Here is a 13,176-nt window from a genome sequence, read left to right as displayed (position 1 = left end):
GAAACATTTTTAGGTGCTTTTTTGTAGATTTGAGAAATAACTGTTTCCCTTTCATAACACACACAATCACTTACTTCAGGGTATCTACCCCATTCTGACTAATGGTAATTCAAACTGTGCTGTATGCATGTGTGTATACAATGAATCTGGGGATCAAGTAATGGGTAGTCTTTAAATCATGTGCCACAAGTTAGTCTTTATGGTACTACTGTGGGCTTTACATTTACTATAACAACATAACTTATTGCTGTGAAAATTTACAGTTATTGGCACTTTGTGATAGTGAATGAAGAACATCATTTAGTCACAAGGGGCTGTGGACTATGTTAGTGGGGTCATAGTTGGCAGAAAAGCTTAATTCTGAGCTACAGTTCATCAGCTTTCACCCACAAATTTTTATTCATCAAAATAAACTGAAATATGAAATATTGTTCCCATATCTGGTCTAGTAGAGAGAATATCCAAAATGGTGATGTATTTGTTTAAAAAAGTGTTGTTTTTTTTAGGAATTCTCAGGTGTTCTGTTATACATTCATACAGAAAAGAGGCCTCCTATGCTAAAAGGTTATTTTGTCATTGAACCTTCCAGCAACATTTCTGTATAGTGATTAATCTGAGCCTGGCCTTGAGGTTTGGGTCCTCAGAATCTTCTTCACACTTTTAGCTTTTAATCTCCAGGATGCCAGGTCTAAATTAGAAAAGAAAAATAAATAACTAAGCTTTCAGAGAGCAAGGCAAGAAGAATCTGTCATGTCTGAATTAATCTGTGTAATGCCAAGAAGATGTGTTATTTCCTCCTGGGCTCATCTATCCCAAGGATGTCTGATATGGATTTGTGATTCTGATACCACAAAATCAATTTGCTTCCCTTTTCTGCACTTTGTCAGGCCTGGTTTTGCCCATTTTGCAGTCACTGTTCATTCTTTTCTTCCTGAATTGCTTGTCATTATGTATTATTATCTGAAACCCTTTTTAAAAGAAGTTTTTAAAACAATATTGGTTGTCATTGATATGAGAAGGATTGTGTGTGCTTCAGAGAAGACATTAATGATACAATGCAGTGATAAAATTGTACTTGTTAACACTGATACCATTCAAATGATTCTTGGCATATACTCAACACTGTGGGGAAAAATCTTTAGCCGTTTGAATTTGTAATTAAGTAGATAATAGCAAAATCCTATTTTAGTTCTGATTAGAGTAGGCCCATTGTGCTGTACTGTACCTATGTGTTGACTCACTGTGTAACAACTGATTGAATGAATCTATTCTAGTTAGGACTACGCAAAAGGATTCCAGTCACTCTGGTCCAAAACACACTGCAGAAGTAATCCAGTTTGAAGCTGATTTAACTGCCCTGGCTCAATGCTAGGGAATCCTGGGAATTGTAGTTTATTGAGGCACCAGAGCTCTCTGACAGAGAAGTCTAAATGTTTCACAAAACTACAGTTCACAGAATTCCCTAACATTGAGCCAAGGCAGTTAAAGTAGCCTCAAAGTGGATTATTTCTGCAGTGTGTTTTGGGCCTCTGTTTAACTTTAAGACATATGTAGGATTCCTAGAATCTCTTTTATCCATGCTACTAGAAGTGCCTGGGTTGAAAGGTCTGGCTGCTTGAGTCTGCAAATGGGTTATTTAAATCCATACTGCAGAAAAGTATAGATTTAACCTTGAAGCAGTGAGCAGCTAATACTAGAGATAATGGGAACTTGTCTTTGAATGTGCTCCAGGACTGTCAAATCTGAGTCTGGTTTAAATTTAAAAGAACCATAAGAAAGAGAAGCAGGGGACTTGAGGTTATCCATCAGCACCTGGACAGCAAATTGAGAAAGCAAGCAGATTACCTGGACAGCATAATTCCCACTATGTGTGTTGTACTGAATTTCTGTTTAAATTATTGCAATAAAATTGCATGTATACCTAACAGCATACACACATTTTATGCAAGTTGGTGTCCTCTTTTTTTTTTTTTTTTTGCTGACACATTTCTTCATTTTTATAGAGGAGACTGATACATAAGTGGTAATCCAGTGAGCTGGATGCCTAAATATAACATTGGGAGTGTTAGAGAAGCACCTGTGCTTTTCACCACCCAGTGACCCCCTCCTCTGAATGTTGATATACACACTGAAGTTATGCAGTTAACTATTTTTGATAGTCTTAACTGAGCCAGTTCTGTCATTAGGCAGAGTGTAGTGGCCATTTAAGGAGGCTGATCTTGGGCATCATGAAAGGTTATTTAACTTAAATCACCTTTACTTTAAATCTTTTTTTACTGTATTATTACCAGTGAAAGGCACTTGTAGGATCTTCTCCCTCTCATGTCAGAATAATTTCCCCAACCTTAACTTGGCTGCTGGGAGGAGTCATTTGCTATTTTGCCTCACATTCAGAATGCCTTGATTCAGTCTTGACTGACATCTGCAATCTTATATACCAGCCATGAGGAAGGTTCAGCCTATGGACTGTTCATGCCCCCAAGCCCATTTAGTAGATCCCAGGACACCCCAAAGACACCTGATCCCTACAATCGAAGAGAACAGATGGAATCACCCTAAAATAATACAAACAACTGCAAAATGGTTATGCAATGAGGTGGTTTGCCTAGCTTTAGTCCTTAAACACACATCCCCAGTTTTTAGCTGGAAGCAGCATGACAAGATGATTCTGACTGCTGGAGTAGGGGCAAAAACTGTCCTTCATGCCAATGGGGTTACTCAACCCTGATACACACACACACACACACACACACACACACACACACTTACCTAGAAGGAAATTTTACTTATGTTTGTAGGACTTTCTTCTGTGTAGGCATGTACTGTATAGGATTATGATGGAAATTATTGCCAGTTTGCTGCCTCATTCTGCTTTGCAGTAAGGGAAGCCCTGCTGGTGTTCTTTGATTATAATTCTGTTGATGTCTGGATACTATCTTTGCTGGAATACTAGTATCTAAATTAAATACATGGTTGCTCATGCTGGGATTAGTACAAACAGTTTCTCTCTGAAATATGTGCTCATCAGCAGAAAAATCTTGCCTGTTCCAGGTAAACATATTGCTGCTGTTTGCTTGTGTACTTCAGCAGATGTGACTAGAGGTGAATACCACCCAAACATTTGTGTATGCATTTCTTTGCTTTCTTTTAGTTTCTTCAGTCTCATACTTCTTATTCTTTTCTGTTTGTTTCAGTGTTGTCACCTTGAAAGAAGACAGTTTCCTTTCTACAGTGGAAGTTAAATCATAAACCTTGTGTATGGCGTGGTCAAAGTTGCAGCCTGTCACCTCAGCCTTCTTCCGGTTTGGCCTCATTACTTTTGTACTATTTTTACATGGACTTCAAGTGGATGCTGGCATGGGAGCAGATTTACACAGCATAGGACATAACAACACATGCTCAGGTTCTTCTGAGTGCAAGGAGGGTGTGATCTTGCCAATATGGTACCCAGAAAACCCATCTTTGGGGGACAAAATTGCCAGGGTTATAGTTTACTTTGTGGCACTGATTTACATGTTCCTTGGAGTCTCTATCATTGCCGATCGTTTCATGGCTTCCATAGAGGTCATTACTTCACAAGAGAAAACCATTACCATCAAGAAACCCAATGGAGAAACTACCACTACCACTATCCGGGAATGGAATGAAACTGTTTCCAATCTGACCCTCATGGCTCTTGGGTCTTCTGCTCCTGAAATCCTTCTGTCATTGATAGAGGTATGTGGCCATGGATTTGTTGCTGGAGACCTGGGGCCTTCCACCATTGTTGGCAGTGCAGCTTTCAATATGTTCATCATCATAGCCATCTGTGTCTATGTCATTCCTGATGGTGAGACAAGGAAGATAAAGCATTTGAGGGTTTTCTTTGTCACTGCTGCTTGGAGCATCTTTGCATATATCTGGTTGTACATGATTCTTGCAGTTTTCTCCCCAGGTGTGGTCCAGGTGTGGGAAGGTCTTCTCACTCTCATCTTCTTCCCAGTTTGTGTCTTCCTGGCTTGGATAGCAGACAGAAGGTTGTTTATCAATAAGTATGTACACAAAAAATATCGCACCAACAAGCACAGAGGTATCATAATTGAGACAGAGGGGGATCACCCAAAAGGGATTGAAATGGATGGTAAGATGATGAACTCCCACTTTCTAGATGGTAACCTAGTGCCTATGGAGGGGAAAGAGGTGGATGAGTCTCGCAAAGAGATGATTCGGATCCTTAAGGACCTGAAGCAAAAGCACCCAGAAAAGGATTTGGACCAGTTGGTGGAGATGGCCAATTACTATGCCTTATCTCACCAGCAAAAGAGCAGAGCTTTCTACCGGATTCAGGCAACCAGGATGATGACAGGAGCAGGAAATATTCTCAAAAAGCATGCGGCTGAGCAAGCCAAGAGGAGTACTAGCTTGCATGAAGTGCAGCTAGAGGAGCCTGAGGACTTTATCTCAAAAGTCTATTTTGATCCTTGCTCCTACCAGTGTTTGGAGAACTGTGGTGCTGTTCTTCTCACTGTTGTCCGGAAAGGAGGAGATGTGTCCAAAACTGTCTATGTGGACTATAAGACAGAGGATGGTTCTGCCAACGCTGGAGCTGACTATGAGTTTACAGAAGGGACTATTGTTTTGAAGTCAGGGGAGACCCAGAAAGAGTTCTCCATAGGAATAATTGATGATGACATCTTTGAAGAAGACGAGCATTTCTTTGTACGCCTCAGCAACCTACGAGTGGTTGAGACAGATGAACCTCCTGAGCTGAACAACTTGCCATATCCCAAGGCCATATTGGCCTCTCCCTGTGTGGCTACTGTGACTATCCTAGATGATGACCATGCAGGTATCTTTACCTTTGAGTGTGATGTGATACATGTCAGTGAAAGCATTGGAATAATGGAGGTGAAAGTTCTTAGGACATCTGGTGCCCGAGGTACAGTCATAGTCCCCTTTAGAACAGTTGAAGGAACAGCAAAAGGAGGTGGAGAGGATTTTGAAGATGCTTATGGGGAGCTGGAGTTCAAGAATGATGAAACTGTGTAAGTACCTCATTTTAATCTCTTTAAATCTCAACTACTTTTAACTCCAAAATTTTTCATCCATCACAGGTAAACTCGGGCAACGTATAATGGACTGTCCTCTCCCTTTTCTCTAATCTCCACACTTATCTCCCCTAGCAAGAACCCTACAGCAGGATCTAGTCTGTTCTCTCTTCCTAGGAGTGAATAAATGGGATGGCACATGTTTTTGGAGTGGCCTAAGCTTTGTATAGGGAAAGTTAGGGAAATTATGATAGAGTTAAATTACTGAGCATGCTAAGGCCTCAGTCAAGAAGAATCTTGCTCATATTAAGTAGCACACATACATGCCATTAACAGACTACAAGAATTATGGCTGCAGGAACCAGAATCTTTATACTGAAACTGCTTGATCTGTCCTACCGGACTACCTAATCCGTGGTGGGCAACAGGCTACCCATAGAGTGCATGAAGACCCCTACCTGATTTTGTGGCCTTTCTAAGCCTCCCATCACCACTGAAATTACCTGTGAAATGTCTGTTACACTGCTTAAATTTGAGAGTGAAGTGGTAACCTGAAAAGCTGTATTTCCCTTAAGAACAAAGGGCCTGAACAGACAGGCCAAAATAAAGCTGCTATGGGTCACTTTGGAGGTATGCTGTTTAAATAACACATGCATCTGAAAAGGCCAGAAGCTGCACCAAAGCTGTGCTCCTGTCCTTTTGGCCTGTCTGTTCAGGTCCAAAGATCACAGGGAGCTTCCTGGAAACTTAATGGTGTTTTAAAGGGACCACTTGGGTCCCTTTTAGGAGAAAGGAAGCATATAAATGAAATAATAAACAAACAAACAAACAAATTAAAGCAAAATGTGTGCCTCCACATACCTTGTTATTAAAGAGAAACACAGCTTTTTTTTTTTTTGTAACTGCTGCACTACTGAATTTTTGGCAGCCAATCCAGTGGCACATGAGAGGTATGTGTGTGCTCTTCTAGAGACACAATTTGGCTCCCAGGCCTAGGGAAGCCCCCCCCCCAACTTCTAATTTAACCAATTAACTATGTCCCCCTTCCTACCAGCCATCAAATTAATCACTCCTTTTTTTTGAAAAGCAACCACCATCAACAGAGTAGTTGTCATAGTAGCTGTTCAGTGTAATTCTGAATAACTGTCAGCTTCAAGAGGAAAGCTCAGTATTTTTTTTTTTTTGGGGGGGGGACATAGCCTGAAAGCTAAATAATTTTCATGTATATGTTCAGCATACACAAATCCCTTATTTACCTTGGGATTTCTTGCATCTCTGATGATTCACATGGTAATTATTTCTGTAAATAAAATCCTCCATTAGTCAAGCCCTCCTGAGCAGCAGGAATGTCTGCTTTCCTGTCAGGATAGTTTAGCATGACCACTTTCTGTTATCCTTTCTCTGATCTTAACCTTTGATTAAAGAAGTATTTTAGTTAACAAGATATTTTAGTTAAAGTTGGAAGGTAGTCAGAATCAGTAGGATGCCTTCCATGCAATCATCTCCTCAACAGATGATGTAAATTCATTAGCATTTGATTTGTTATAATTTTCTCTTTGCAAAATTTTGTGTTGTTCCTAAGTTTGATCAAGAAAGTTTAAAGGAGTATAGCTTATTGTCAGATGTCAAAATTTCCAGCTTCGGTCCCCTGACACCCCCAAATAAAGGTAGGAAAGATTGTTGTCTGGAGCCCTAGGAAGCTTCTATCAGCTAGTGTAGTAGTTGGGTTTGTAGTTTAATTCAGAATAAGGCAGCTTCCTGTGTTCCATTGAGCAAAAGCATTGTGAAGTTTCATCAAAGACAATAACACTGATTTTAAATTTTCCATGACCATTTCATTTACATTATAGCAAACTGCCTGACACATCCCCCAATGTATCTTCATTCATAAATTGTTCTAACTTAGTTTTCCAGTAGAGAAAAAGTCACTTTTCAGGAAAAGATTCTAGATCCTGTACTAAGTCAGCCATCAGAAGCACACCAAACCACACTTCCATCAAAATTAAGCAGCTAAGGTTGCTTTTCACTAAACTAAATGTTTCCCATGTCAACACTAGCTATGCATAGGAGTTTAGTCCACTCCTATAAAGATTAAAAGGTGGCAAAATTAAGGTCATACATGCAAGCCACACCTCCAATATTCTTGCCCTTCCCTCAACTGTTTCTGACTTTTCAATGTTTAAGGATTAAGGGATTTTCATTCACACTAAAGTAGAGGTCAAATGGGAGTTTCTACTCTGGAAATACAGAAACTCCCTTTGGATGTCCTAGTTTTGCACTGGAAGGTTGGGGAGTGAGAGACATGGGTTTGTGGTTTGCATATGTGCTCTTCCCCATCTCAACCTTTTAGCCTTAATGTGAGCAGATAGAATAGCTGTATATAGCTAACATGTGAGCCATATTCAGAAACAGATATTTAGAACAATTTAAGTTTTAGGACGCTGATTTTGGTTTGCCGAGGAAATGTTATTTAAAAGTGAAACTTAACAATGACCAGAGATGATTGCTTGGAATGCTTTTTCACAGTTTGCATGTGACAAAAGACTGGGTTTCCTTATCTAAGTCATCCTTACTTTTTACATGAATTAAGCCACCCTGAGTTTTTAAGGGTGTAATTTCTTGGAGAACTAGCAACCAAAACAAAACGGGGGACGGGGGAGCACAAAACCATTCTAAACAAAATATCAACTCTGTGGAAAGCAGATGGATCCTGCTATCGGGACTTGCTTGAAACTTCTGTAATTCCAGTATGGTCAAAGTTTCCTCACCCATATTTCAGGAAACGGGCTGGGAGAAATGATTTCTCTGTTGGCAGATAGGTGTGTTAAGGATTAGCTTCTCTTAATTCTTAATCTAATATTACTGTTGTACGCCGCTTTGATTGCCTGGCAAAAAGCGGGATAGAAATAAAACATTTATTTATTATTTATTATTACTGAATGAATGCAAATAGGATGTGTGTCTAATGTCTACTTAATTACTATTTAATCTTGTAAGCAACCTAGGCTTTTGTATCTCAGCCATTTCTCACAAGCTGTTCAGAGTGGCTGCAACTCTCAACTTAGGAAACTATTCACCTCAGTATGTTGTGCTTCAAAGATAACACATTACTGAGCATGAAACTGATCAGCCTTGGCTACGAACTATAAGCAATCTTATTTTAAACTTTAGGGTCTACTCTGGAGAAGACCAAGTACAACAACCTTAACTTTGGCCACCCCCTTCCCCTGTTCTGCCAGCTTCCAAGTTTTCTAAAAATATTTTCAACTTGGTAATTATTTTCCCTCCAAAATTAATGGTATAAGTGTAACAATATGTCAAATATAGTATATATTATCATATTATATAACCTATACGAATATATATCTATGTATCTATACATCCACACACACCCCAGTATGTAATGTCTAATATTAGTTATTCTGTTTCTATAATATTTTAATATTTGTTATGCCAAAAATTCAGTTGATTAATTGGAGGTCCATTTTAAACATCCTGTTCTTGAAAATACTTTATAAATGACAGCTGGTTGCTATAAAGTTGTCCTTGTTTATTTGTCCTCTCATGAAAAATGACTGGTCAGTTTTTCTGCAAGTGCAACTGACTGTGGACTTTATCACAGGGAGAAAATTGGGGATTTAACCAGCGATTAACCTGTGAAAATCATGCAATCACAATTAAAGATTTTCACACACACATGCGCTTAAAGAGCCATTATCCCAGGAATAACCAGGCAATAAACAACAACAAATCATTCATGGGATTTCCTTGTAAATGATTTGTTGCTGTTTATTGCCAGTTTATTCCTGGGATAATGGCACTTTAATGTTGACATTATGTGAAAATCTTAATTGTGTTTGCATGATTTTTACTGGTTAATCACTGGTTAAAGCCCCGATTTTCCATATGTGATAAAGTCCTATATTCTATTATGGTATCTATGAAGTTTTTGAGCATTTTCCGAGTCCTGGCAATCTGCAAGGCATCTATCTCTTCAAGCTTCTTTGGCATTTGGGGCCTACACTGGAGAAGACTAGCCCCACATCATTAATTCTGTCTGTCCCCCTGCCATGTCCCACTAGCTTCCGGTTGGTTTGTGCAAGGTCTGGGACAGCTTTCACCCTTCACACATCCAGCACACTTTGGAACATTTTTTCACTGGAGCATGTCTTCCAGGTCACTGTCTCAGAAATTCCTGAGAGGCCTGCCTCAGAGCTTTGAGCCCACTGAAATTTTTGCCCTCTGTCCCCCCACCTTAATTTGTTGGCTTGGACTTTGGTCGGCCCATTTCACAATCCTCTTATACCATCCCTATCTATCTATATGCCTTTAGTCTGTGTTAATATATTCAAGAGCTCCCTGAGTAAGAATATGATTGAGAACATTAGATTTTTTTTTGGTAATTTTCTTACATTTTTTGTTTGTTTATTAATTAACAGTTCAAGATCCAACACTGAAACACTGATATAGGTACTAGGCTGTCCACAGAACTAACTATCTTCATCAGGACTTGTGTTGTCACTGCTATGACATAGGCTCTCATAGGCAAAGTTCTATATGAATCCCATTGTGGACGAAAGATGGGATATAAATCCTGGAAATAAATAAATAAAATTTAAAATTGGTGTTTTAAAAAAAATCTAAATTGCTGTTTTGGAGGGCACATATTTCCACTCTTTCTTCATGAGATTTTTCAAATGTAGCAATCACCACTGAAGTGAAATAACCTGTTTCATTCACTTTCTGTTCCCTGTCTTGTGAATGTGAACAGGATATAGATGGTGTAATTCAAATTTATCTAAACATCCTTTTTCTTAGCCTCACAACTGTCCTCTGCAGCACATATCCTTAGATATCTAAAGTGGGAAGCCCTCATTCACTGGCTAATCTAGTTGACTTTAAAAATTAAGTTACAGCATTGGTTTTCTAGACGCCATTCAAAGAACCTTGGAGGTTGAGAAGAGTTTCCTCAATGAAAAGACCAGTTTTTCCCCACACTTTCTGAAAGACAATTAAAAAACCCCTACTGATTTTTTGCAATGGATTTAGGGCAGATTCAGGGCAGTGTTTTGAGAACTGCAGTTTGAAAACTCACTGACAACTTAGTTTTCCCAGTCATGCACTGGAGGGGGAACGTCTGTAGTCAAGAGCCTGTGGTAATTGCATCGGGTCCCTGTATCACCTAGAATCCTGCGTGTTCGGGTTTCTAAAGCATGTAGCCATATTATACAGATATAGCAGCCCTCCCACTGCAGATGTTTATCCTCTAGTGTCGAGAAGGCTGCAAGAATGCAGTTGAGGGAAGGGAAGGAGCTTCAACATCCATGTGATGCTCCCTTCCTCTGGTGAGAAGAACTTCTTTTTTATCATTTGTGTTGGTCTCTTGTTGAATATGTTGGTGATATTGTGGTGCAGAAGTGTGGTGGTAGCTTATAACTTTAGCTTTGTGAATGAATAGGCACTGGGCCCCTGGCTTTGAAGATAATGCTCATGATTCAGCAGATGGTTTAGCTATTACACTGGAACAAACTGGCTGTCAGGCCACTGGACAAAATGGTCATCATTGATGTTTCACCTAAAATCTCTACTCTGTGTGCATTCATGTGTGATGCATTATATTCTGTATTGAGTTGGCCTAATCTGCAATGGAGATGGGGGGGGGGATTCACTGTAATTTTCTTTAAAAATATAATAATCCAGAATATTTGATTTACTACAGATGCTTGTCTACTTTGGGATGGAGTGCCATTACATTTTAGGAAGGCATGTGATGGTAGATAAGTTACTATTTTTGAGACTCTGGGTTAGTACCATGATTTCAGAGCAAAGGTGTTTACTTTTGTCAAGAATTAAAAGGGAGAGATTAGAGAATTTCAGAATTATGATGTTTTCTTTGCTATTTCACCTTGCAGCGTGACCTTCTCAACCTCCATCAGCTTCTTATAAAGTTCTAATTACAACATTAAGGAAAATTTGTGGAATTCATCTGGGCTTTTAAAGAGTGATCTCTCATAGTTCTCTCAGGAATGTACTGACTGCCACAGCAGTGCCCTGAATTAATGATGTTGAGATGCATTTTCCTTTCTGTCCTGCTGCTTACTGACAGACAGAGGCTAATGTCTAGTAGAGTTTCTTTTTCCAAGCAGCCTCAAACTGGCTTATTTTTGCATCCCTGTGTCCTCAGAGTCTGTAGATTTTGTTCATTTGTTTCACAGAATGGATATTTTCAGCTAAATTCTGAATGTGTGATGATGGTCAGTTAGAGACAAGAAGTTTCATGGACTTCACTCCACCTCATCAGATGCATGGAGTGAGGCCTCTACATACAGAATCCACTCATAGGAAAATTGTGCCACTCCAGGTGGTGTTGGACTACAGTTCCTATGATTCCTCACAATTGGCTATACTGACTAGGACTGATGGGAAATTCAGCAACATCTGGAGGGCTACAAATTGGCCAACACTATGCCAAAGTGTCCCTCTTGTGTCAAAGCTGAGAATAATGCCTTTGGTGTGGAGCCTTCTAGAGAATAGGATCTGGTGGTGTTTCAGGAATTCATGAAATCTGTTTGCTGAAATGGGACATGGTGACAACTGCTTGAACAAGAGACATTTTGGACTGAGTTTGCTGACAGGTACTGATAGGGAATACATGCTAGCTGTCCATGTCAAGGACAAATGGCATCTCATCGTGGGTGGCATGTATGTGTGGGTAGATGAAGGAGAATGACATGTGAAAGGATTTGTCTGACAATTACAAATGAAAGAAGTCCCTCAGTCCCAAATCAACTATGGTTTGAGTGAAGTACGTTGGCACAGGAGATGATGATGGTTATTCACATTATAAAGCCCTTTCAACTAGAAATGAGAGAGCTTATCAAGTTTGCAATGCTAAAAGATGGTTGGGGTCTAATCCAATTGTTCAATTTCTCCGTGTGGATACTCCATATTCTCTACTTCAAACTGATTGGCAGCAGGGATAGCTGCAGTGGAAATCAGATAAAGTGATTATTTTTCCTGATTATATGAAGGAGATAAGTGATCAAAGGAGACAATTTATCAAAGTAAGAATGCCCACAAAGCAATTAAATCTGAAGTATTACATTAGGAATCTGACTATATTCTCTGTCTGCATGGATCAGGAATGAAAGAAATTCCATTTGTCTTAAGCAGCAGACTCTTTTTTTTACTGGGATTAAAATCAGGTCAAGGGCTCACTCCCAGGTGGCGTAATCTTGTTGGGATGTTCCCCAATTTCCCAATATTCCAGGAGATCAAGAGTATACTTTTATATCACTGGTCCACCATAATGATTTCAGATTAGATTTATTTCTTAATTTTTGTATCTTTGATTAGAACTACAAACATGGACAAAATTGAATCCTTGATAATATCAGACCATACTCTACTTTGTCTAGAGGTGCACTTTTCTAATGCTCCTAGACCCTTCAGTCTCTGGTGATTTAATGTTTCACTTCTCAATAATGAACCGTTTAGGGCTCAAACGTCAGCAGATCTGATGGAATATTTTTAAATGAATTAAGGCTTTTTGATTTCATATGCTATTGAATAGGAAGCATTCAGAGTAGAATTATTTGCTTATTCTTCGTACAAAAAAGTCTCTAAAATTAAAAAAAAAAGAACTCTTAAAACAAGCAGCTGAAAGCTCTTGCATCTTAGTTTGCTGTTTCTCCATCTGAACAACTTTATAATGAATTTCAAAATGTTAAATATGAATAAAATAATATTCTATCACAGAAAACTGAACTTGCTTTGACATGTCTATGGAAAGGAAACTGGGGAACATCACAAACAAGATCCTGGTGCATACTTTTAACATTGATAGCATTGCAATGTTATGTCATTTATCAAAGATGAAGGCAATAATATATATATGTTACCCACAGATATGAATCTACAATTTTTGATGTTGTATGTGGATCCTGGCTTGTGCTTATTTGTATGTGTCCATATGTTCTCTCTGTCTCTCTCTTTCCCCTCCCCTGCAATCCCTGAAATCCTAACTCTGTTTAAATACCCTCATAGAGATATGGGGAAAGATTAGTTTCTGAAATGCATAGATTTAGTAGAAGACTGAGAACTTTATCGCACTTGTTTTTTGGAGCGTTAAGGGTATGGGAAGAGGACG

The 13,176-nt window shown here is 39.1% G+C and overlaps 1 protein-coding gene across 7 annotated transcripts in view; it reads left to right on the top strand.

The window, feature by feature from the left end:
- LOC149314712 (sodium/calcium exchanger 3) overlaps positions 1 to 13,176 on the top strand; it is a 273,963-nt gene that overhangs the window by 59,718 nt on the left and 201,069 nt on the right. For all 7 annotated transcript variants that reach the window (XM_089521776.1, XM_089521774.1, XM_089521772.1 and 4 more), the window contains exon 2: positions 3,195 to 5,024. In XM_089521776.1, the coding sequence (XP_089377902.1) occupies positions 3,259 to 5,024 (1,766 nt within the window). In that variant the 5' untranslated portion in view covers positions 3,195 to 3,258. The remainder of the gene's footprint in view (positions 1 to 3,194; positions 5,025 to 13,176) is intronic.

Source organism: Sceloporus occidentalis, unplaced genomic scaffold (genome assembly GCF_023333645.1).
Source record: "Sceloporus occidentalis isolate IW3139 unplaced genomic scaffold, rSceOcc1.0.p SCAF_4, whole genome shotgun sequence".
In the NCBI taxonomy this organism is placed as follows: Eukaryota; Metazoa; Chordata; class Lepidosauria; order Squamata; family Phrynosomatidae; genus Sceloporus; species Sceloporus occidentalis.
The sequence above is the reverse complement of the archived record's forward strand: the minus strand, read 5'-3'. Positions and strand labels throughout refer to the sequence as shown.